The sequence below is a fragment of a genome, unplaced genomic scaffold, assembly GCF_019419815.1.
Source record: "Pyrus x bretschneideri cultivar Hongxiangsu unplaced genomic scaffold, Pyrus_bretschneideri_v1 Contig24, whole genome shotgun sequence".
Taxonomy (NCBI): domain Eukaryota; kingdom Viridiplantae; phylum Streptophyta; class Magnoliopsida; order Rosales; family Rosaceae; genus Pyrus; species Pyrus x bretschneideri.
The window spans coordinates 2805618-2829572 of record NW_025999546.1 but is presented as its reverse complement, the minus strand read 5'-3'; the positions used below and the strand labels follow the sequence as shown (position 1 = coordinate 2829572).

Below are 23955 nucleotides of genomic sequence, written 5' to 3'. Positions count from 1 at the left end.
GCACATGAGGCTGAATTAAGAGGCAAATAAGGAAAATCAAATAAGAAAAATTGTATCAATTGTCTCTTAACTTTAATCCAACTGGAGAAATGATCCCTTAACTTTAACCAAATTAGAGCAATGGTCGTTCAACTTTAAATCAATCTAATTGTGGCAATGGTCCTTCCAATGTAACTCATTTTGACAAAATTTTGACGGAGTTGATGAAAAAGACCATAGCTATACGTTTTGATGAGTTAATGGACCAATGATAATTTTTAGTTAAGGGTTTATTGTTCAATTTGATTGAATGACCATTGTTACAATTTATTCTTAAAATAAATAAGTAAATGACACATTTGACAGTCAATTAAATAATAGTAGAAAAAATGGACGCTCCCTTTGCCTTTGATCCGGGCATGTGAAATAGAAATGGAGCTTTTAGATGTCTGTACTGCCCCAAATGCTGGAATAGCCTAGTGCTTCCCCGGCTCGGATGTTCTTCTCTCTCTCTCTCTCTCTCTCTCTTATCTTCTCCATCTGACTAGCCTCTGCTCCCGCTCGCTTCCTCTGCCTCTCTCTCTCTCTCTCTCTCTCTCTCTCTCTCTCTCTCTCTCTTCAGAGACACTTGCATTAGAAATTTGGAAGGAAGGTATGCTTCTCAGTCTCACACTGTCACACATTATTGTTAACATTTATGGGTTTTATTTAAATTTGTTTTCTTTTTCGAGGTCTGGTTATTTTATTCTGTATTTTTTGTATTGTAGATGACGAGCAACAACAGGGAAGATAAAGAAGAAGAGGTTGTGTCTGGGACATTCACATGGGTGATCGAAAACTTCTCTAAGCTCAACAACAACAAGCTTTTCTCTGATGTTTTCACCATCGCTGGTTTCAAATGGTATTATTATTATTATTATTATTTTTTTTGTTCTTTTGGAGCTTCTTCTATTTACATTTCCTCCATTTTTTATATAATAAACACACACCATTATATATATATATATTTCTATCGTTATTATATTTGATTTATTCAATTCGATTATTTAGTAAAAGAGAAAAAAGTGTGCGGTTATCATTTTTCTCTTTACGAGTCCATGGATTTGTTCAAACAAACTACAAGTTATTATTTATTTTAACCTAAAAAAGCTACTGATTATTTCTCAATACAGCCATTTAATATTAATGTCTGGTAATATTCTTTTTCATAAGTAAGAGAGAGGTTTTAGATTCAACTCCTGATAACGGCACGTTAATACCAGTTTATTTTGATTGACCTATTGTGTGGCTTAATCAAAATTCATCATTCCTTATCATAAATATATCATTAATTGTTCAATAAAAATAAAAAACTACAGGCTGATCTAAAAGAAGAAAAAAACGAAAAGGGAAACAGGAACCAGGTAATCTAACCTAGCACGGCCCATAAGGCATTGTGCCATATCATGCGTGTGTTTGCAGTTCTTTTCCCTCTAATTATAAGCAAATATTGAGAGGCGGGGATTCAAACTCGAAACTCAGGTGCAAGGGTCAATGATATTTTCAGTTTTTTACTAGCTTTAGTTTGGTTTGGTTTGAACAGGAGGATCCTTGTTGTACGTCCAAAGTGGTTATCCTGACCAAGATCCTAATGGCCTAGTCCAGTTGGCCATATATTTGGGCATTGCCGATGCTTCAAGCTTGGCACCTGGATGGAGTAGATATTCCAGCTTTAGGTTGACCCTGGTCAATCGACTTGACACCAACAAGTCAATCACAAAGCCTGCAACCGGTATTGTTATAATCTCGAGTGCATCTCTTTTCATTCACATTCATGTTTGTATAACATTTTCAGAACAAATTAGGATACCTATGGATAGAAAGATTAAAACGAGGGATTTGGATTGATTTTCTAACTTTCATCCCTCATGGAGTGGTGAACCATATACGCATTTTTTTTTTACTCATCCCTTCCCTTTTTGGAGAGACATTCATGTGATATCCGCCTGATTTGCATTTTGACGACATATTTCTTCATATCGTTAGGGTGTGTAATGCCATGCAGTTTGTAGAAATGTAATGTTGATGTAGCAGGAATTAATAATTTTTAGTTGATGTTTTTGGCTCTAAGTTTATGACAAATTAATCCCCTACAAATTCAAGAGGGGATTATTTAGAGTATTGAAGGTTTTGAAACCATACTCAAGGCTCTAGAAGACATGCATGACGAGTAATTCAAAACAGGGGTGATAGTATGTCATGCTAATCATGCCAAGCACAACATGTTTTTCCTTTCCTGCTGGCTCAGACATGGCATCGTACAGATACAAAGAACGACTGAGCTGGGCATTTATACTCCTTCTTGGGAACTGTTGGAGAATAAATCGAAAGTTTTGAGATATTGGGGTCAGATAATATTTGGTTTATTAGTTAGTAAGTTTGAATATGTGATTTGATTTTTCTCCGAAGAGTTTCTGTGTTTGTGTGTGTGAATATAGATGTGGCTATTATTGCTGATAGCATTAATCATTGATTGAATTCCTCTATGTCGATAATCGACTTCTATTGTAACCTCGAAATGTACTTCACCCTTAATTAATTACTTGGTTTGCATTCTTGATTATTTGCTTTTGTTTCCTCGATAACAGGATCTGTAAAAGAGTTCACAGAAAACCACAAGGAGTGGGGCTTCAAATCCTTCATCCCTCTCATCAAGCTTTATGACAGCGCTGCGGGTTATCTTGTGAATGATACATGTATTATTGAAGCCCAGCTTAATGTCTCAATAAGGATTGGAGACCAAGGAAGTAATGTTTATGCAAGTATGGAGCACTCAGAGAAAGAACATAAGGGACAGGAACCTTCGATTGTGACTTCTGTGCAAGCTGAAAACTCTTCACCGGTGCCTAAGACACCATGTTCTAAATTCCAGCATACTCCAGGTTCTGGAAAAGTTTGCACTGAGCCTGCTGATGTTGGCCCTACTGAGCCTTCTCTGGTCAAGGAACTCGGGGAAGTACCCACGAATCTAACGGGTGAGCTTATAGAATTTAGGGGTTTAGGACAAATTGAGAAAGCTTATATTCCGCTGCTAGAGGAAGTTTGTTCAGTTGCATCCTTCATTGATAGAGTGCCTGCATAAGAGAAACCGTATGGTTGTTGAATGTGCATTCACAGCTTTAGGTGGAGTGTTGCATTTTCTAAAGACTACGAAAGTCAAGGATATGACTGACGATGCCCGTGCACGCCTTCAAAGCTTATGGGAGGATGTTCATACATTCAAATTTGACTTGGCGTGGCTGGAGCCTCATGTTCAATCAGCTTTGGACATGAAGAAGCTTATGGAAAGGTCAAGGAGAGTGAAAAGACTGAGAGAAGATGTGGATATATTGGATAATGAGATGAAGAGGCGGAGTGCTGCGCTAGCTGTGACAGAGGTGGATCTTGAGATAGCGAAAAGAGACTTGGAAAAGGAGGAAAAGGGCATCACCGCGATAGATATGGATAGCAAGCTAGGTTATGGGATGCGGTAGCCTTACTGAAGTTTCTCATCCTGTAGGACAGTTAGTATAAGTTGCAGGACAGATATGTCGAATACATATATATATATATATATATATATATATATATATATATATATTATATTTTGAAGGTTGCAGGACTATAATTTGGTGACCTTCATCAACTCCCGGTATGATCGATTAGGCGGGATGCCATGGTTGATAGGTATTATGCATTTGTTGAAGCTGTACTTGAATTTTCTTGTGTTGAAAATGCGTAGTGCTCGGATATGTTTCTATAAAATTGAAAGCCTTACTGTTTCTTAAAATTGCGCTTCATGTTTCTTGATTTTATTGATATTAAGAATATCTTGAGGATCTTAGATTGCTTGTCACGTATGACTCAAACGGTCCCTGCACTCACGAGTCAGGTAGTGCCGATATTTGGCCACTTTAGCTAGCCGAAAGAAAAGGGTATGAAGTTTTACCAAATAATCTCGACAATATGTGTGTATTGTACCATGACTTATAAAACACTAAATTGTTCCATCTTTGCTGATGTGGGACTCAAACGTGGCTCTAATCTAAGCCACCAAACTCCAACACTACACGAGTCCTGAAATTGTTAAAAATTAAAATACCGGGAGTGATTGAGCTGGTCGATCTTGATTTGCTAGTGTTTGGGCTGCTGCTGGTTTTTACTCTGCTTGTTATCTTGATTTGGAGTGACTTGGGTTTCACTCCAAGTCATCCCCCAACTATGTAGTTTATCTTCTGGGATTATGATTTAAGTCAATTATTTGAAACTTCACGTGTGTTTTTTCAATGAAAGACTAACATAAATTTTGATGTAGATTGTAATTGTTAACAATGTGTTCAATTTAACACTTCTTTTATTTTTTTTATTTTTACTATAAGGGCAGTGTTTGAAATTTTTTCAATTAAAAAATTACAAAAAGATATGAAAAAGGATCAAAGTCAAAACTTCACACCACAGAGGAAAAATTCTTAAATTACAAAAAAAACTACAAATTTTGTTGATATTTTCAAAAAATTGATTGACTATCGAAGAAACACTTATATTTCGTTTAAACTAGTGTTTGACATTCCTTAAAGCTTAATTTTAAATTTCCATCGAAAACAATCAATATTAGTATCAATATCGATATTTCTATAAATTTGTATATCGATATTCTCACATATACTAATATTTTAAATAATGAACAAGGGTCACATTAAAAATGCAATAGTATTACCACATGGACCGTGGAAAAAAAATTAGTCAAAAAAAGATAATGCTAAGAAGATTACATTTTCTGACCACATTCATGTACCACGTGTTGCGACAAATTGACATATATCTGACTATCGAATGAGATAAAATCATTAATTGAGCTAACAAATATACATCATTTGCCACATATGCGGTACATGAATGTGATAAAAATTAAATACATCTTTGTTCTTATCCAATATTTTATGGGTCTCACGTTATGTTAGACATGAAAATGAGGGTAGGATCACTTTGGACATTGGTTTTTTTTTTTTTTTTTTTTTTCTTTGGAAACTCTCTTTGGACATTTTTGACAGACTGGGGCCATTATAAATTGGAGGTTTTTTTGTTGTTGTCCGCACATTCCCCCGTGCTGCAGTGTGAGCTCTGCTAGGGAGTGAGTATTTTCATCTCTCTCTAGAACCGTGGGGTGGGGGTTGAAGGTACGTCTCTCTCTCTATCTCTCTCACCGTCGATCATGGTTGGTTTGGTGTGATGGACGGGGAGCATTTACATGAAATTTTTTATATGGGTATTATTTAATAATTTGAATATTTTGTTTTGTAGATGACGAACAACAGCAGGGAAGATGAAGAGGTTGTGTCTGAGACATTCACATGGGTGATCGAAAACTTCTCTAAGCTCCAGAACGACAAGCATTACTCTGACGTTTTCACCATCGCTGGTTTCAAATGGTATTATTTTTATTATTTTCTCAAAATTTGTTTAATTAATTTTAATTTTGCTTCTTTTTAGATCCTTCAAGATCGCTTTTTTATGAGTCCATCGACCCAAGAGCAGCTTTAGATTCACTTGTCATGGTTTATTTTTCTTAATTTTGTTAATTTAATTTAGTTTTTTTAACCTTTTTTTATTTTTTTGTACACTTTGTCATGGTACCTACTATTTAGAAACTCCATTCCAATATAAAAATGAAAGAAAGAGAGAAAATTTCCAGATTAAAAAACAAAGAAATAAAAAAATGAAAATAGGAATCATCTAGAAGGTCCCACCAGCGACCTTTTTCACTTGGACCATCTCTGATCCTTCGATAGAAAATTTTTAACTCAGAAAATTTGAATTTTAACTCGGGAACAATTTTTTTGCTTCAATGGTTATGAATTAAAATTCCCAAGATTATTAAAGAATAAATTTAAGTTTTTGCTGTAACTTTTTTCAAAATAAAATTTATGTAGATTATCATTATTTATTTTTATGAACATTTTAACCTAAACATATTAAATATTTTTTTTATTGTTTTAGCCGTTCGATTTAATTTGGGCTATTAGATTTGATCATATTTGATTACAGATGCTGGATTTAATGTATTTAAAATTGGCCAAATTATAGGTTTTAACCCAAAACTTACTTTAAACCCAACTATTGAGAAGGATTAAGTTAGTTTAAAACCTAAATTTTGGTGGGCCAACTTTAACGCTGGCCTAAATTTTGGGTTACATTTGCCCAAAATTAAGGTTTTAACCCAAAACATATTTTAGGCTCAATCATTGGATAATGATTGGGTTAGTTTAAAACCTAAATTTTAGTTTTCAACCAAAAAGTTGGAGATGGTCTAATAGAAGCCCAATAGATGCCCTAAGACTTTAGGGTCATGACCTGCAATTTTAACATTGTGCTCTTTTGGTTTGATAATTTTGATTTGGTCAGGAGGATCCTTGTATGGCCGAAGGGCAACAAAGTAAATTCCAAAATGCAGTTCTCCATGTATTTGGGTATCCCAAGTGCTTCAACTTTGGAACCTGGTTGGACTAGATTTGCCCACTTCAGCTTGAGTGTGCTCAATCAACTGGACAGCAACAAGACAATCACAAAGTTTACCAAGGGTATTTCTTTTACTCTTCATGAATCATGTTTCTGTTCTTTCTATGTGATCTTTTCGTTGTGGCAATTGAAACTCATTCAATGGATTCCCTTGCGCTTTCCATCCTGATTCTGTTTTTGTTTGTTGTTTATATATGACAAGCGTCGTTGATTGGTTGTAACAAGTTATGTTGCATTTGGATAGAATGATTTAAAACAAGGGAATTAGAGTGCGTTTCTAGTATAACACTTTACGTTGTTTACCTGATCGTTATCATTTACACAACACGCGTCATTGTATCAAGTGAAGGTGCATTTGGATAGAAAGAGTTAACACAAGGGATTTGGAGTTCTTAGTATAAATTGTTTAACTGATAGTAATCACTTATGCGACACACGTTGTTTGTTGTAATAAGTTATGGTGCATTTGGATTGATATCTGCAACAAGCGTTGTGCTTTTGGATAGAATTAAAACAAGGGATTTGGAGTGTTTTTCTAGTATAAATTGTTTACCTGATCATTATCATTCATGTGACACGCGTCATTAGTTGTAACAAGCTATGGTGCATTTGGACAGAAAGATTTCAAACAAGGGATTTGGAGTGAGCTTCTAGTAAAATTGTGTAACTGATCGTTATCAATGAAACTGTAATTTTGATTTTCTACTGTTAGTGTGAATGTGTCGTCAAGAAAAAGTCTAGAATTTCTCTTCCTTTAAGCTTTTGTGCTGATAATATTTAGTGGATCCCAGACTCTGATCAGTTTTGCATATATATATATATGTGTGTATGTATGCATGCTATGTATGTATGTATGTATTGCTGCCGATATTATATGAGATTTGCTATCGCATTGGGACACTGGTGGCAGCTTAGCTTTTATTTTTTCTTTGAACTTTCTGTTTTTAAAGCTAACGGAGTTATGCCGGGCTTAAGTACGTTTACACATGGAAGGAAGTCCATCTGTAAATATCTTATCAGCATTAGTTCTTGATCATTGATTGGGGTCATCTTTGTTGACAATTTGCTTCTGTAGTAAACTACTTCCTTTATTGTTATTTCCGCATTACCTGGTGATGTGCTTTGCATTCTTGATTAAGGTTTTGTATTCCTTAATTTTTTTGTTCGCAGGCCCTTATAAAGAGTTCAAAGAACACACGAGTGAGTGGGGCTTCAGATCATTCATGCTGCTTAGTGAACTTTATGACGAGACTGCAGGTTATCTTGTGAATGATACGTGCATTGTTGAAGTGAAGGTCCATATTCCAATAGACCAGCGAGCTAATAGTTCTGCAGAATCTGCACGTATGCGGTCCATAAAGAAAGAACATGTTGGGCAGGAACGTTCACATGTGCATTCTGTGCAAACTGCGGAGTCTTCTCCAGCACCTATTATGCCAAGTTCAGAACCACTGACTCCTTTCCAAGAAACATCAGGTCCTGAACAAGTTTGCGCTAAGGCTATTACTGAAAGCCTTCCTGACCCTACTCTAGTCAAGGAGTTTGGGGAAGTTCCCACCAAACCAACAGGGGGAGTCAAGGAGCTTGGGGAAGTTCCCACCAAACCAACGGGGGAAGTCAAGGTCAAGGAGCTTGGGGAAGTTCCCACCAAACCAATGGGAGAAGTCAAGGTCAAGGAGATTGGCGAAGTTCCCACCAAACCAACGGGGGAAGTCAAGGAGCTTGGGGATGTTCCCACCGAACCAGTGGGGGAAGTCAAGGAGCTTGCGGAAGTTCCCACCGGACCAACAGGTGAGCTTATGGATTTTTGTGGGTTGGGACTAATAGAGAAAGCTTTCGTCCCACTGCTGGAGGAAGCTTGTACAGTGCATCCTTCTTTGATTGAGTGCTTACGTAAGAAGAATCGCAAAGTTGTTGAATGTGCTTTGACAGCTCTTGGAGGGCTCTTGCATTTTCTTAAAACAACAAAGGTGAAGGATATGAATGAGGATGCCTTTGCTCAGCTTCGAAGTTTATGGGAGGATGTTGAGATGTTCAGATTTGACTTGGGTTGGCTGGAACCACGTGTTCAATCTGCTTTGGGTAAGAAGAAGTTTCTGGAAAGGGCAAGGAGAGTGAAAAGGCTTAGGGATGATGTTGAAGTTTTGGATAATGAGAAGAAAAGGCGGAGTGCTGCACTTGCTGTTACTGAGGTAGAGCTTGAGGAAGCAAAGAGAGAGTTGGCAAAGGAGGAAAAGGGCTTCAACGAGAAAGATATGGATTCTGAGCTATCTGTGGTGATTTAACCTTATTGTAGAAGTTTCTCTTTGATATAAGTTGTAGGACGGACATATGAGAGAGATAGACATGGGTAGTGAGTGAGTTACAGGAACCGTTTGCCGTTATTCTAGACGTTATCTTAGGTATGAGCAATAGGACAGATGTGCGGGGATATATATTTCATGGTTTAGGACTAATTTGGTGCACCTCCATCAACTCCCTGGTATGATCGATCAGGCAGGATGTCGGTTTTGATAGGTATGCCTCTGTTCAAGTGAGGTACTTGAATGTACTTTCGTCAAAAATACATCTTTTCGGTTTACTTTTATATTGAACTCTTAAGATTTCGCATGATGGTTCAAGTTGCGCCTTTCATATGTCATCGTTTTGTTTTGGATTGGAACATTGTAAAATTTGGAATATTCTTGCAATTGCTAGAAAGACTTCCTAGACTTTGTTTCTTCTTTCTTCTGGGTACTGGATTCTTGCTGATGTACTCTTGTATGCTGTCTGTGCAAGGATTTATGCGAATAGTTCATTGTTTCTATCTTATATCTAAGTCGATTTAGCAATATTTCTCGAGTTCATTTCCCTCAACAATGCCAGTTAGCTCTTGGTCTTATTGGTGCTTCTCTTTTGCATGCTAGAGAAGAGATCTCAAGTTCGAATCTAACAGTCTAAGAAGAAAAAAATTTTGCATGATCAGACATTTTCATTTTTAAGTCGATATAGATTAAACAAGTAAAAATGGACCATCTCAAACTCAAATCTTATATTTGAGTCCAAACCTATCTACAAGGCAAAATTATGGCCAAGGCACAGGGATGGAAACAACATCTTCTCTACAAGGCAAAATCAGGCAGTGCTGCCGGCTTAGCCCTCCTTGCTGAGCATTATTGGCGTTTGATGCACGATCAGGATGAATGCTCGGCTATCAGACAGATCCATATTGGTGACCCAAGAAGGAATGATAGGCTGATTTGGCCAGTTGACAAACGATGACAAAGTCGAGTCCGATGGCCTTCCTCCTCCATAATCATCTACACAAAAATTTGGGAGCGGATTTAGAAAGTGGAGGTTCCGCCAAAAATTCAAAACTTTATGTGGAGTCATTGGACGAGCAGTAGTGACAAAGGTGGGGCTTTTTCGAAGATCTCCTCCTTTGTCCATAGGTGGATTTGGTTTGGTTTGGGGGCAATTAAATTACAAAATTGATAGACACTCAGTTACTACGTTCGATGCCTGGCTTTTGGTTTGGTTTGGCAGAGTTCTTGCCAAATGTCAACTAAAAGAACTATTTGAGTTTTGACTCCAATCGTCGTCATTGCACATATCTTTATTTGTCAATTTGAGTTTTGAGTCTTATGACACCAATGTTGGAGGAGGAAGCCCGCCGCGGGGGCGGGGGCGCCGCCCGGGGGGGGTGGAGGAATAATTGGAGGAGGAAGCAGGGTGGAGTTGACAGTTTGAGCCTGGAGGAGGGATTGAAAGTATGGTTGATAGAGGTTAGAAGTTGGAGAAGATCAGAGTGGAAATCGAATCTAATGACTAATACGAAAAAATAAATATCTGAGCTGAAAAATAGAAAATCTAACAGTTGTGGAAATCGAACCTAACAACTAATACACCAGCAGCACTCAAATGACCTTTTCTTGAAAAAAAAAAATAGTTTAGAGACTTGATTTTTACTTGGGTAACATTTCAGGGACCAAATTAGCAATTTACTCAAAAAGTTAATTTGAAACTAAATTTTCAATTTTTCTTAAATGTACGTGTAAGTTAGTTGTAACACATATGAAAAATAAATTGTTGAGTTGAACATCTAATAGTTGTGGAAATCGACTCTAACGATTAATGCCCCCACAACACTCAAAGGAACTTTTTCTCAAAAAAAAAAAAAAAAAAAAAAAGTAGTTTAGAGACTTGATTTTTACTTAGGTAATATTTCAGGGACCAAATAAGCAATTTACTCCAAATATAATTTTGAAACTAAAATTTCAATTTCTCTTAAATTATACGTGCAACACTAAATAATATGAAAAATAAATTGTTGAGTTAAAAAATAGATCATTTAACAGTTGTGAAAATCAAATCTAACGAATAATGCTCCCATAGCACTTAAAGGACTTATTTTCCGAAAAAAAATAGTTTAAAAACTTTTTCACTCAGGTAATATTTCAAGGCCAAATCAATAATTTACTCCAAAAGTTAATTTCAATACTAAATTTGTAATTATTCTTTAGTGGTACATAACATTAAGTAATATGAAAAATAAGTGACCAAAATTAAAATAGAAAATTTAAAAATTGTAAAAATCTAATCTAATGATCGTTACACCGAGGATTCAATAGTATTGAAGCCACACCTCTAAATTTGACCGATTTCATAAATCTTATTGGATATTTTCAAGAAAGTTAAAATTTAAAATTCAAGTTGAAAAGAGGGTCCAAACAAAAAAGTGAAAAATGAGGAACTTATAATTTTTAAATGTATAAATTGGGCTAGATGGACAACATTTGGCAAAACATAGTAACATGCGACGATTTAAAGTTAGACCCAGTAAAAAAAAGGTAGCATCCGGAACTGAAGTAGTACGCTCTCCCTCTCTCTCCTCTCTCTCTCTCTCTCTCTCTCCTCTTCTGTGTCTGAAAGTCGCCAACGGAGAAATACGCAGCTATCAACTGAAAATGCAAAGAGGTCAGAACGGCTTTATACTTCTTGTTTTCCCCTTCAAGCTTTCGTGCATGGAAATCTGCTGCTTAATTTCGAATTTTTCTAAATCTTAGCCTAATACCCATTTCAATATCATGTTCTAGATCTCGTTTTCTGTAGATTTCAGCTCGAGATTTGCTGTCCTGTTTAAATTATGAAACTTTTAAGTAATGTGTAGCGTCGTTTGTGATATTGTCTTGCAGATGTACATGTTTCAAGTGAAAACTTCTGTTTCTCTGAAAAAAAATGAGAAATGAAATTAGGGTTTAGACAACAATCACCCAGAAGTTGAAGAGAAATTAGGGTTTTTCAGGTTTGTCGGAAAAGCGAAAAACTTTAGTTTAGGGTTGATTTGTGGACAAGGGTTCGTGATGGAAGGAGGGTCAAGCCACAACTTTGTTCCTCCTTCAGCTGGGATTGATAAGTCAAGGGTTTTGGATGTTAGACCTCTGCGTAGTTTGATGCCGGTGTTCCCAGCTACGTCTCAAGCCCCATCCTTTCCGGGCATGCCTCCCTTTGGCCATACCCCTAATGGGTTTCCTCCGTTTTACCCGTTTAACGTACCACTATCTCAGGCCTCACCTGATCTAAATAGTGAGATGAGGACACCAAGCGGTCCCATGCCCGCTCCTATCCGGTCATATAGAGCTCCTGCCCCATCTGGCTCCGATGACTTTCCAGAGGATTCCAATGGAGAAGGGTTCTTTGATCCTCATGTAGGTTCTAGTGCATCTCGAAAGAAGACCTCAAAAGCTAGTTCATCTCGAAAGAAGACCAAGAAAAATGGAGATGGCGGTTTAGTAACAAACAATGGGTCAGGCGTGACCTTTGTTCCTGTTATGAGTTCATTTCAAATTGAAGATGGTAACAGGGAGTTGGTTAATTATGTACTCATGAATTTCGATGCACTCCGGAGAAGGATCTGCCAAATTGAAGAGAACAAGGAAACGAAAACTGGGCTTATTAAGCGTGCAGATTTGAAAGCTGGTAACATTTTGATGAGCAAAAAGGTTAGGACAAACATGAGGAGGAGAATTGGGGTTGTCCCTGGAGTTGAGATTGGCGACATTTTCTTTTTCCGAATGGAAATGTGTGCGGTTGGATTACATGCTCCATCGATGGCTGGAATTGACTACATGACTGGCAAGGGTGATGGTGAAAAAGATCCGGTGGCTTTAAGCATTGTTTCTTCAGGAGGCTATGATGATGAGGCAGAGGACAGCGATGTCTTGATATACAGTGGCCAGGGTGGAAATAGCAACAACAAAGACAAAGAGAAGGAGGTGGCTGATCAGAAGCTTGAAAGGGGTAATCTTGCTCTTCAGAGAAATTTGCATCACGGCAATGAAGTACGAGTGATTCGGGGCATGAAAGAAGATGTTAATTCAATTGCAAAGATCTATGTCTATGATGGCCTATATAAAGTTCATGAGTCATGGACAGAGAGGGGCAAAGCTGGTTGTAATATATTCAAGTACAAGCTGTTAAGGGTGCCTGGACAGCCACCAGCTTTTGCAGTTTGGCAAACTCTTCGTAAGTGGAAGGACGGTTTTTCCTCAAGGGCTGGACTTGTTCTTCAAGACCTCACTTCAGGGACTGAACCTGTACCTGTTTCCCTTGTAAATGAGGTTGATAGTGAAAAGGGGCTGGCATCTTTCACTTATTTCCCTACACTCAAATATACTAAATCATTCAGTCTCATGCCACCTTCTTTTGGCTGCAATTGCCGCAGTGCATGCCAGCCAGGTGATATGAATTGCTCTTGCATTCAGAAAAATGGAGGTGATTTTCCTTATACTAGCAATGGGATTCTAGTCAGCCGTAAACAATTGTTACATGAATGTAGTCCTACATGTCCATGCACTCCCAACTGCAAAAACCGGGTATCCCAAACTGGTGTAAAATTGCGGCTGGAAGTGTTTAAGACAAAGGATAGGGGTTGGGGCCTCCGGTCATGGGATTCTATTCGTGCTGGTGCTTTTATTTGTGAGTATGCTGGTGAAGTTATAGATGAAGCGAAGTTAAAACAGAAAGAGGGTGGAGGGGAAAATGATGAATATATTTTTGACACAGGCCGTGATTATGAATCGTTCAAGTGGAGTTATGAACCTGGATTACTAGAGGAGAGTCCTCATGATGTTAATGAGGATTATAACATTCCATATCGCCTGATCATAAGTGCCAAGAATGTTGGGAATGTAGGTCGGTTCATTAATCACAGTTGCTCACCAAATGTTTTTTGGCAACCAGTTGTATATGAACACAACAATCAGTCTTTTGTCCATATTGCTTTTTATGCCATCAGACACATTCCCCCTATGACAGAGTTGACATATGATTATGGGACAAGTTCTAATGAAGCTGGCAGTAACAGTGGACCCAACAGGAAAAATAAATGCTTATGTGGATCTTCAAAATGCCGGGGTTATTTTGGTTGATCATGTAGGTTCTAAAACATGCTGCTCCAGTGCCAACAAACACGATCCTGGTGAGAATGACTGGAACTTCGCCTTGTTTAAATGTTTTTTAACGTAGCATAGCTGTAGTATTGTTGTTTTATCTTTCTATCTATGGTCGATGGTTTAGGTTCCACCAACAGACCATCATGGTGCCGACAAACATGATCCTGGTTAAGAAGTCTGGAATCTCTATCATGTTTATATGCTTCTGAACTTAGCATGACTCTGATTTTGTTTTATCTTTCAGTCTCTAGGGGAGACATGCTTGCGAACTTTAAGTTCCCGTCTTTTATTTGTATTTCTTATATAAAAGCTCTGTGCATGGCAGTTCATAAATGCAATCTTGGATATATGTGTAAGAAGGCTTATGCTACGGATTCATGAAACTTTGTATTTGGAGTCTGCATGAATTTCTAATAAATAATATTGCGAGATTATGTTATAGAACCTGAGCAAGTCATGTACTTTTGTTAGGAAGGAAACAAATGGATGGAATTATAGTTTAGTTATTGCTTGACTGTTCATTATTCACGTTTGCTCTGATCGTACTCAAGTTTGGAGGTTCATTTACATTCTTGTTTGCAAGTTATCCTTATTTATATCATCCTCGTACAACCAAACCGAAAACTTCTTTTCATGACATATTCAGCCTACCTAAACTAAACTAAACCCATTTCTCTGCTGCTGATTTCTGGCGATGGAGAGGCGCTAAGCGGGTCAACTTGTCCAATCATAGGGCACCACGTGGATTAATCTTATGGGTTGTTGATTCCTAGTTCATTGGCGTTGTCATACATGCTTACAATTTGGTGGAGGATGTGCTTCACAGTCTAGCTTCCTTGTTAATAGGGTTGGTAGATTTCCTAGCATAGCTTCCTTATGCGGTATAGCCCTTCGAAGAGGCAGGCTTGGTATGCTCCACATCTTAGTCTCTCATTTCGTTTTTTCACTCTCCAAAATTTCCTTCTGGTGGTATTGGGAATTTTGGTTCCGGAGATTTGAAGGTTTTCATTCAATACTTTTTGGGGTTTTTTTTTTAAGGTGGTGGCGTGGTGCTATTTACACATCTATTTTTATCTTTCACACGCCCCTCTTAATTTCTGACTATCGGATTGAATGAATTAAAGAAGCTCAATGGACAAAAATTAACAAAGGTGTGTGTGATTAGCACTATTTTTTTTATTGGTAATAAAATAAAATGAATGAAGGATAAATATTCTGCTTGGGTTAGGTTTGTCTTCTTAATGAAGAGTTTTGAAGGATAAAAATTTCCTACAAAAAAAAAAAAAAAAAGGATAAACAAACGAGTCGTGTATGGTTTGATGTGATCGCCAGGTCTATCTTTAAGAAATACTACATCACATATTTGTATCATCTTTTAATATGATGCATATGCTGATGGACTTTTTCTCTATTAGATGAATGGTATAAATATGTGATTAGTGTAGCATTAATCTATATATCCCAAGCAATTGCAACCTTAGTGCTTTCAACATCATTACATCTGAAAAACAAAGGAAAATTAATGAAAAATGTTTCAAAACTGAGTTTTAATCAAAATGACAAAAATGTATTGTAAGAAAATACCATCAGAAATAACTTTTTAGAGTAAAAATGTTATTTTCGTCAAAAGTAAACAGTATCGATAGTGTTTCGTTAAAACTTCCAAAAAAGAAATGGTCATCAAACAGGTCCTAACAGTTGAATTAAGATCCTGACCATTGAATTAAGATCTAACGATGGTTGTCCATTTTATGTGATAGAGCTTGGATAAGAGACGGAAAAAGAAGGGAGGAAAGCTTCTCAATTCTCCCAAGGAGCATTATTACTTACTGTCATTGCATATGAGTGGGTGCTATAAATGTTTGAATGCTCAATTCCATCCACCAAAAAAAAAAATACAAAAGGGGCTCAATAACGTCACAAGGACAAACTAGAGTCTACAACTTACAATTTGAACCGATGCCATGTAAAACTTACTAAAAGAAGGAACAAATGTCCCTAAAACATAAACACAAACTCACTTCATACAACATTATAACAAGCCAGAGCAGTGTAAATGTACACAAATATGCACGACAGATCCGTATTTCCTACAAGCTGCAAAGAAAAAGCTCCACGTTGAATTATCTCAACGGCATCCAAGCAAATACAAACCTGTACCTGATTTTTTTTCCTTTTTCCCCACCGCTCCTGGAGATTAAAGCACTCCATATGGGTGTCTCTACAACTCTGCATTTGGCCTTGATACTCATGAATGAGTAGCGTTTCCTATCATACAGCAAGCCACTCCAAAAGACCATAAAGAAAATATTCACCAGCAATCATGACCAAAGTTCCGCTATTTGAACAGTTTAGCCAAGCAAATCTCGAAACAAGTTGGGATTCGGACTTGTTGGCGTCACGCCCATCTGCCTTACAAGTGAATCCCTTTCCAAGGCATCTTTAGGGTTAGGACCCTTATTAAACTGTGTTACCCCGCCTTGAGCAGTCCTTGTGGCATTTGATAACTCAGATGTAATATTAAACTCATCTCTGTTGGTCGGCAAAAGATCCCCAACACTGCTACCGAGCCCACTGACAGGTGTATCTGCATATAATCCCATAAAATCAGGTGTCTTAGCAGCACCTGCTGTACCATGGTTCACATTTGAAGCGACATCAGTTTGATCAAGAAGCCCTTCTAACTGCTTGAAAGGATCTATGGCCGGAGCAGAACTACTACTAGTTGAGTCACCCAAGTCGAGCAAGTCTGGAGCAGGTTCACGATTAACTCAGTGGGTGCAGCTGCTGCCTTTGGCGCTTGGGACTTCTCTGAAGTATGGCTACTCGCCTTAGACGCCTTATGGCTGGCAGAAGATGGCCTCTTCTCGGTTTTTGATGGACCTCCAAACAGTGAAGAGGCAAGCTTCTGCTTTTCTGGAGAAATTTCAACCTGTGGCCGCCTCGAATCATAAGTATCACGGGCTTTTGAATTTGAAGTGCCCACGCTATCTACTTGAGTGACCCCATTCGTTGTTTTGTGGGAAGTAGAACTTGAAGAATTCGTGCTCGGCGATGCAGAAGAAGAATATGTTGGCCTGCCCCATTTTTTTTGAACACCATCAAGTCGTAGCTTAAGTTCTGATGATCCTGCGTCTGATGCAGATGGCAATGATGTAGGCTGGCGGGTCTCCCTCGCATAAGATGGTTCAGGCACTGGAACAAGCTCAGTTGAGGAAGCAACTGCAGCTGGAGGAACTCTTGATGGCATTACTGGCTTTGGAAGCTCATATGCCTCAAACCTAAGACTATGGGTTAAAGCTTCATGGTGATCTTGATTTCCGAAGTTGCTGATATCTAACACTCCAGAGCGCTCATTCTCAGGAATATAGGCTGAGCGCCTTTTTCTAGTGCTTCTTGGACATAGGCATTGAGGAATGAAAGGTTTTTATCAATCTGTAAAAGAAGATGAAGATATTAGTTTGTATATATCTATAATTATAAATTTAATTCTCATTTACAATAAATCACCTCTACAAGAGATGGTGTATATGCAAGGCATAATCCAAAATCTAGGTTTTCCGGAATACTAGAGAAATATGCAAAACCTTTCAAAAGAGCACCCACAGGACCACAACTAAAGGGAAGAAATAAGATGCAAAGACCAGGGAGGACCGAAGTCAAGAAACTAACTACAGCATGTCGTACAATACCAAGTTGAATCACTCAATCAGTATCCAGATAGTACCAAGGTTCACCCATGTTAGTCAAGTAAGAAATTTAAGTCCAAAACTGATTGTGAATTTTTCATCTAAACCAAGATCTTTTCCAAAATGTTTTTCAATGTACAATTTAATAAAGGTTGTGCTGACTGTTCGGTGTTTAAAAGATATAGTTAATGGCATTACAATTGTCACACTTCTTAACACATGGCTGCTACATTCTCTCAAACTTTATCTCATTAGTAAGACATATAGGGTATATTTAAATAGAAAGCAAAGCAAGCAGTCTCGTGTAGGATACATGTTCATTTTTCATAGTATTTGTACCTTGAGTAACATTCTTCTGGATCTATATATTACGTTGCATTCTTGTCGAAAATGAATAATGTTGCATCATGTTTTTTGATAATGCATCCATGAAACACATACCACATGCCTCATCATGATGTCAAAAAGTGAATTACGTTTCATCAAGATAATTATAAACACAAGAAAGATATTATTGTGACTTGGAAAAGTGAATTATGTCGCATTACAAAAGCTCTGAGATACATTTTTATGAGACAAATACATAGTTCACTTTTCATATACCCCACGTAAAACTAATCAAGGGTTATATCAAATAGATCTCAAAAAATGTTTACCAAGTATAATAATTCAGTAAAACAAACCTGAAAATAATGGAAGTGGTGCAATGTTTTTGAGTAGTCAAAGAATATCAGGACCAGACTCTAAAAATGTTTGTTAAAAGGAAATGACATATATCTTTATGGTTCCACGTGAACAAATCTCTTGAACAATCCAATGACCCAACATGTAAATATATCAGAAAACATAAGAGTCGATAACAAATGGAAAAAAATCATTTGGCATATAACAGTAAAAGGCTCACCCATCTTAATGCAATCACAAGGCTAAATAACCATTAGACCTGACTATTAGAATAGCAAAATAAGAGGGAAAAGGAGAAATGCAGGGTTACTGTAATAATTAATATTTGTTAATGCCAACAAATATGACCTCAATATCTTCACAACTTGCGTCTGGTGGAATTATACTCTCAACAGCAGGAGCATCTAAGCTAATGACAGCTTGCAATTCATATGCACGCTGCTGCAGATCTGTTGAGTGAGAAGCTGATAGTTCTTCCACCAAAGATTGACACTGCAAGAGAATAAAGATTGTTTTTTCAATCGAAAGTACCTCCATGACGAGGCAAAACAAAATGAACATGACAACATTAAAGCTATTAGCTAACCATTGATTAGATAAATGTGATCTTGTAAGTTCTGTCAAAGAACTCAACGTACAAATATTCATTTATCACTACAACTCTAAAACTTCTCTTTCAGATTTATCTTGGAACTTATCCAAGTCAAACCATCTAATTATAATTTCTTCAAAACAGAGAGTACACCATACTTAAAATTAAGGCAAACAAATATATAAATTTAGAAAAAAAACACTGATTAGAAAAGAAAATTACACTAATTCAGTTTCTTGTCAGATAGCCTTTTAATTGTTAAAAGTATAGGAAAGGTATGACTACATGCAGCCTTACATACAATTTCACTTCATGCTACAAAATCAAGATCAATATGAGATGATGTTCAAACCTAAGCAGACACTAGAAGCATGGTCATTGATATTCTCATAAATGTGAACTTAGGATTAAAGAGTTCATTAAATGCACCTCAGGTAGGATATCGACTTTTCTCCGAGCTGATATTTCAAATGCATATATTTTCATGATTGCTGTAACGGCATAAGCCTGTAAAAGAACAACATAATCACTTTAGTTTCAACAAATAAGAAACAAGCATAAACATAAAATAAACACAACATGAATGGTGAGTTTTCTATGAATAGATAACCAAACATCAAAATGAGCGAAGAAAAGTTCAACCAGGTAACATAGCATACAGAATAGAATTCTTTGCATAAATTTTTCTTCAAACTTCAACAAAAAGGAAAAGAGCAGAAACGCCCTTCAGCCCATGAAAATCTAAAGAGAGGATTAAAATTACCTTTGTTTACTTATTCAAATGGAAACTAAAAGGTTTGTTCCCTACCTTGTCGTCTATATTTTTTCCAAAAGCTCTCATGCTTCTACAGCTACACATGAGAACCTACTTATTAAAATACCTTTTAATTTCTTTAAAAATATATATATTTGTTTTAATTGTGATCAAACATATTCTCTTGATTTCAATTCTTGTTACCACTGAGCTAACAGGCCTCGTTGTGGGCCTCCCTTTGAAGATCCACAGGCATACAGGCCACAGCTGGACCGTTCCAAACCATGCCAGAGCACAATTTTCTTTTAGCACTTGAGGAATTTTTTGCAAAAGCTTTATGCGCACTTTTGGCAGATTGGGGACTTTTTTTCTAACCCAAAATTAAAGAATCATGTTAAGCGCATCTTACTGAGCATTTTGCTTCCCCAGTCAAGTGAAAAACTATAAAATCATCATCCAGTTACCAGAACGAATCCAATGCTCAAAATATGCAGTTTAGGGGTAGGATAGTATTACCAAAAGGTAGCAGAAAAATAAAATCCAAACCCATAAACAGAAGAAGGCTGACAGTCCCTTCATAGAAAATTAATTAAAACTCCAAAAAGAAAATAACGAGCACAGTGCATAAATGTTCACAAGGGAAGCATAGTTATTAAAACTACGAAAATGACAATCCAATCATTCAGTTTCGTAGATGTTAACAGCTTGCCACCATGTATAACTTATTCAGAACAAGAAGGACCTCAATTTAAAAATATATTATTGAGAAAGGGAAATGGAACAGAGCCTTATAATATTTGGTACAAACCAAATTGTATCAATTTTTATACAATTATACCATGAACTAATATCCAATTTAAGATGCATGGAAATACCTTCGACTCAAACTAAAATACAAATTCAGATAATGCAAATTCTAGTTACAGAAATCTGAGTTCGAGGAGTACCTTGACGGATTCATCATTTGAATATGCCTCTGCAACATCACATAACTTCCCAGTGATATAGGAAGCAGAATATTTTCCATCAGCAGTTCCATATTCTCCCAAAACCCAACAAATGACCTGAGATCACAACCAAAAAGTAAGATATCGACAGGAAAGTTCGTTAAAAAAATTAATGTAAAAGAACAAAAGTACATAGGACATAATGTACCTGAAGAAATACAGATGGAAGCTTTGGCTCACCAATTATACGCAAATATGACTCCACCTGCACATAAAGAAGATTTTTCTTTACCATACGCAACAAGAGAAAAAGAAAGGAGCTGGTTTATGACAGAGTGCAAAAGCAAGCAATGCACAAGTGTTGTAAACATGCTACTATCATATAATCTCAAAGAACATGGCAGTAACAAGTAATGCTTCTTTCTCAATGAGGTAAACTACATCTCAAAGAAAATTTAACTCTGAAGTTTTCAAAGAACAGGAGATATGCAAAGACGGGTGAAAAGAACAGAATTTAAAAAAAAAAAAAAAAAAAAACATAGATCCAGTGGTTGTTTTGCAAACCAACCCATTATCCCTCTACATAATAACTACAACTTGGTTCAAAGAACAAACTCTTGGCGACGGAAATCAGCTAGCCCACTGTTGGCTACAATACACATTATATGGGATAGTTTGCTAATGCCCCTGAAATACAGTCCATCGCCCTAAACTTACTTTGGTGTTGGTACAACTAAATTGCTCATTGTTCCCCCCCATCAGTTCAATGGTAGACAAGGAGGTGGTGGTAGTGTGGTGGGACAGATCAATATTAAGAAATAATGGAGAAATATGAGAACAAAGAGACAGAAGCTTGAAGGTCATTACATAATTTCATACAAATTAGAACACATGGCCCTGTAGGTTTAAATATCAAATTTTTTGAAGTAACAACGGATTCTTCCAAAATGATGTCTCCATGCTTTTCCCATCAACTGTAGATGGTCTTTAAGGAACTATGAGGAATCTAACAATTTAAGGGACAAATTTCTTTTAGAGTTTAACAGAAACCTTTGAAGTCAAATTTAGGAGGACATATTTTTCTTGATATTGAGTAAACCAGTTACGAACATAAGAGCAAAATCAAAGTCACATACTGCAGATGATCTCAACTGACTATCTGCATTATCATCATCCTCTCCAAATCCCTCGGCGATCAACTTCATCAAGTTATGTGCCACCTTAACATTCACTAGATCCCCCGCATGTTCAAAGACTTTATTCATGGTCTGCAGTGAAAACACATCAGGCAATGACATTGGATGTTCAATAAGCATTGACAAAATTGATCCTTGATAGAACTAGAATCTAAAAAGAAAAATGCATTACTCTTACCAGGATAAACCATTGATTACTTGGGGCAAATTGCTCTGCAAGCTCCACGCATCTCGAAGCTATGTAAGTTTTGTAATGGTTGTCATTAATGCTAATCATGTAATCAATCATACGATCCACAATCACTTCCACATTGGAGGACTTGGTCATCTTGTACAATAGTTCAAACGTTTTTCGTTTCAGAGTATCATCTGGGTCCTGCATGCACCAAACTTCTACTAACTTAAAAAGTTACAAGCAAAACTCTAAACGAGAATACCTTAAACTAAATGGGAATCTCCCACCTCTAAGCAATCGATGACGGCTAGTTGGTGTTGCTCAGCTATCTCTGGACTAATCTTTATCAGTCGACCAAGGGCATCAATGCCCATATATTTCAGATTATGACTGTCACTCTGTCCACAACATAGATAACAAGGAATTGTTGTTAACCCTCTAAACGATCTACATGCAAACCATAATTTGTACAAAATCACAATGAAAAGTACAGATAAGTCGAACCTTCAAAAATCTTGAGATGACTTGAGCAGCCTGTTCTAACAACCTAGGATTGGGATATATGGAAGAAACGCAACAAATGCACTCATAAAGAACAGCATTCCCAATATTACTTGAGGAATCGCACTTCCGAAATATATCGCCAACTACAGTATACATCTGCTCACTCGATTGATTATCACCACTCCCCAACAATGCTAGAATTTTCAACAATCTAATCTGCATTGTCAAATTCAATCACTAAATTACATCGCTTTACAATGAAGAGAACTCATTATGTCAATTACTTAATCATACCAAAAAAGCTAAATTCACACACTGAGTGGCTCAGCTTCAATCAGAGTAAGTAAAACCTGGATAAAAGGCGCCGGAAGCTGATGGTAATCGTAGGCCTTGGGCAACCTGCGCTCGGCGACCTGCTTGAGAATGCTGACAAAGCTGACCACCAAATCCTTAAAAGAATTTGCATCGATGGTAATAAGATCAAACAGCGAGCAGAGCGTGGCACCCATGACGCCCGGATCGTTATCGCAGAGCCGCTTCCGAAAATTTGACACCAGATGCGAAACAGAGAGGGCGATTTCTGATAAAATCGGTGAAGCGCCATGATGGCCTTCTTCCTGACAGCCTCCTTGGGATGGCTGAGGAGGTCGACGACCTGGGGCAAAACGGCAGGCACAGTCTCGTCGTTGATGAGCTTGCAAACGGCATTGAGGGCGGCGCAAACGACAAGGTAATTGTCAGACCTGAGATCCTTCTGGATGGTGTTGACGATCAAGATGATCAAATCGTGATCGTCGCTGAGGAAGAGGGAGACGGCGAGGTAACCAGTGCGCTTGAGGAGGAGGTTATCGTCGTGAGTCATCTTAACGGCGTGAATGTAGGCGAAGGAGCCGTCGTGGCCGAGCATTTCGACGTAGACGAGGCGGATGATGTACTCCTTCATCTTGCGCTTGGGGATATCGGGCTCGGAGAGACGTCGTTTAAGTGTTTCGATCTCGAGGAGGACGATGCGCTCCTCCTCCGCCTTGGATCGAGCTTCGCCGATGGACTTGACGAGGTCGAGGAACTCCTTGGATTGGCCGAAGCCGCCCTGGGAGCCCATCGCGAGCTCCCGGCCGATGGTCTTGAGCTGCTCCATTGATGATTGAGGGTTTGAATGTTAGGGTTTTGGATGGAGAATTGGGGGTGTGGTGGTGGTGTGTGGTGGTGTGGTGTGGTGTCTCCTCCTGTCCTGTGGGTAGATCTGATTCTGAAGAAACACAGAGGGTGTCGTGACTCGTTTGTGTACGGGTGGCATTTTAGACCCAACCCCGCTAACCCGATCCAATTCACTCGCTAAAATCAACATTTGGATAAAATACTAAACGGGGTTTTTTTTTTTTTTTTTTTTTTCAAACAAACGATATTATTTACACTAAAAGGAAGACGATGAGCTTAGCCTTGTAATGAGTTAGCGATAATATAGGTC

General features: G+C 37.6%; 3 protein-coding genes and 1 pseudogene across 4 annotated transcripts; 3 read left to right on the top strand and 1 right to left on the bottom strand.

Annotated features, from left to right (window-relative positions):
• Nucleotides 1–552: 552 nt before the first annotated feature.
• Nucleotides 553–3580, top strand: LOC125478292 (annotated as a pseudogene).
• A 1434-nt stretch (nt 3581–5014) lies between these two features.
• LOC125478400 (MATH domain and coiled-coil domain-containing protein At2g01790-like) lies at nt 5015–9224 on the top strand. Its single transcript, XM_048586552.1, has 4 exons — nt 5015–5174; nt 5299–5426; nt 6400–6575; nt 7684–9224. Exons 2-4 carry the CDS (start codon nt 5299–5301, stop codon nt 8796–8798), a joined length of 1419 nt encoding a protein of 472 aa, XP_048442509.1. The 5' UTR covers nt 5015–5174; the 3' UTR covers nt 8799–9224.
• A 2090-nt stretch (nt 9225–11314) lies between these two features.
• Nucleotides 11315–14385, top strand: LOC103946162 (histone-lysine N-methyltransferase, H3 lysine-9 specific SUVH1-like). Of its 2 annotated transcripts, XR_667088.3 has the most exons (3): nt 11315–11469; nt 11688–13972; nt 14071–14385. XR_667088.3 is itself a non-coding variant. In XM_009356806.3 (2 exons), exon 2 carries the CDS (start codon nt 11856–11858, stop codon nt 13920–13922), a length of 2067 nt encoding a protein of 688 aa, XP_009355081.2. In that variant the 5' UTR covers nt 11315–11469; nt 11688–11855; the 3' UTR covers nt 13923–14385. The 2 variants fall into 2 exon arrangements, 1 of the variants encoding a protein (XP_009355081.2); XM_009356806.3 differs by having other exon boundaries at nt 11688–14385.
• Nucleotides 14386–15805: 1420 nt separating this feature from the next.
• Nucleotides 15806–23734, bottom strand: LOC125478201 (AP-4 complex subunit epsilon-like). The gene is given in 13 exon segments (XM_048586058.1): nt 15806–16716; nt 16719–17318; nt 17321–17381; nt 18668–18811; nt 19341–19418; nt 20613–20729; nt 20821–20877; nt 21749–21880; nt 21987–22184; nt 22271–22381; nt 22488–22703; nt 22838–23058; nt 23061–23734. Coding segments are annotated over 13 exon segments (2919 nt in total). The 5' UTR covers nt 23626–23734; the 3' UTR covers nt 15806–16297.
• Nucleotides 23735–23955: the final 221 nt, after the last annotated feature.

Bases quoted from the DNA above. Each gene is read 5' to 3' on its own strand.
- LOC125478400 (XM_048586552.1), top strand. From the start codon at position 5,299: ATGACGAACAACAGCAGGGAAGATGAAGAGGTTGTGTCTGAGACATTC. The intron at 5,427-6,399 runs GTATTATTTTTA...TGATTTGGTCAG, and splicing joins ACCATCGCTGGTTTCAAATG to GAGGATCCTTGTATGGCCGA. The intron at 6,576-7,683 runs GTATTTCTTTTA...TTTTGTTCGCAG, and splicing joins AATCACAAAGTTTACCAAGG to GCCCTTATAAAGAGTTCAAA.
- LOC103946162 (XM_009356806.3), top strand. From the start codon at position 11,856: ATGGAAGGAGGGTCAAGCCACAACTTTGTTCCTCCTTCAGCTGGGATT.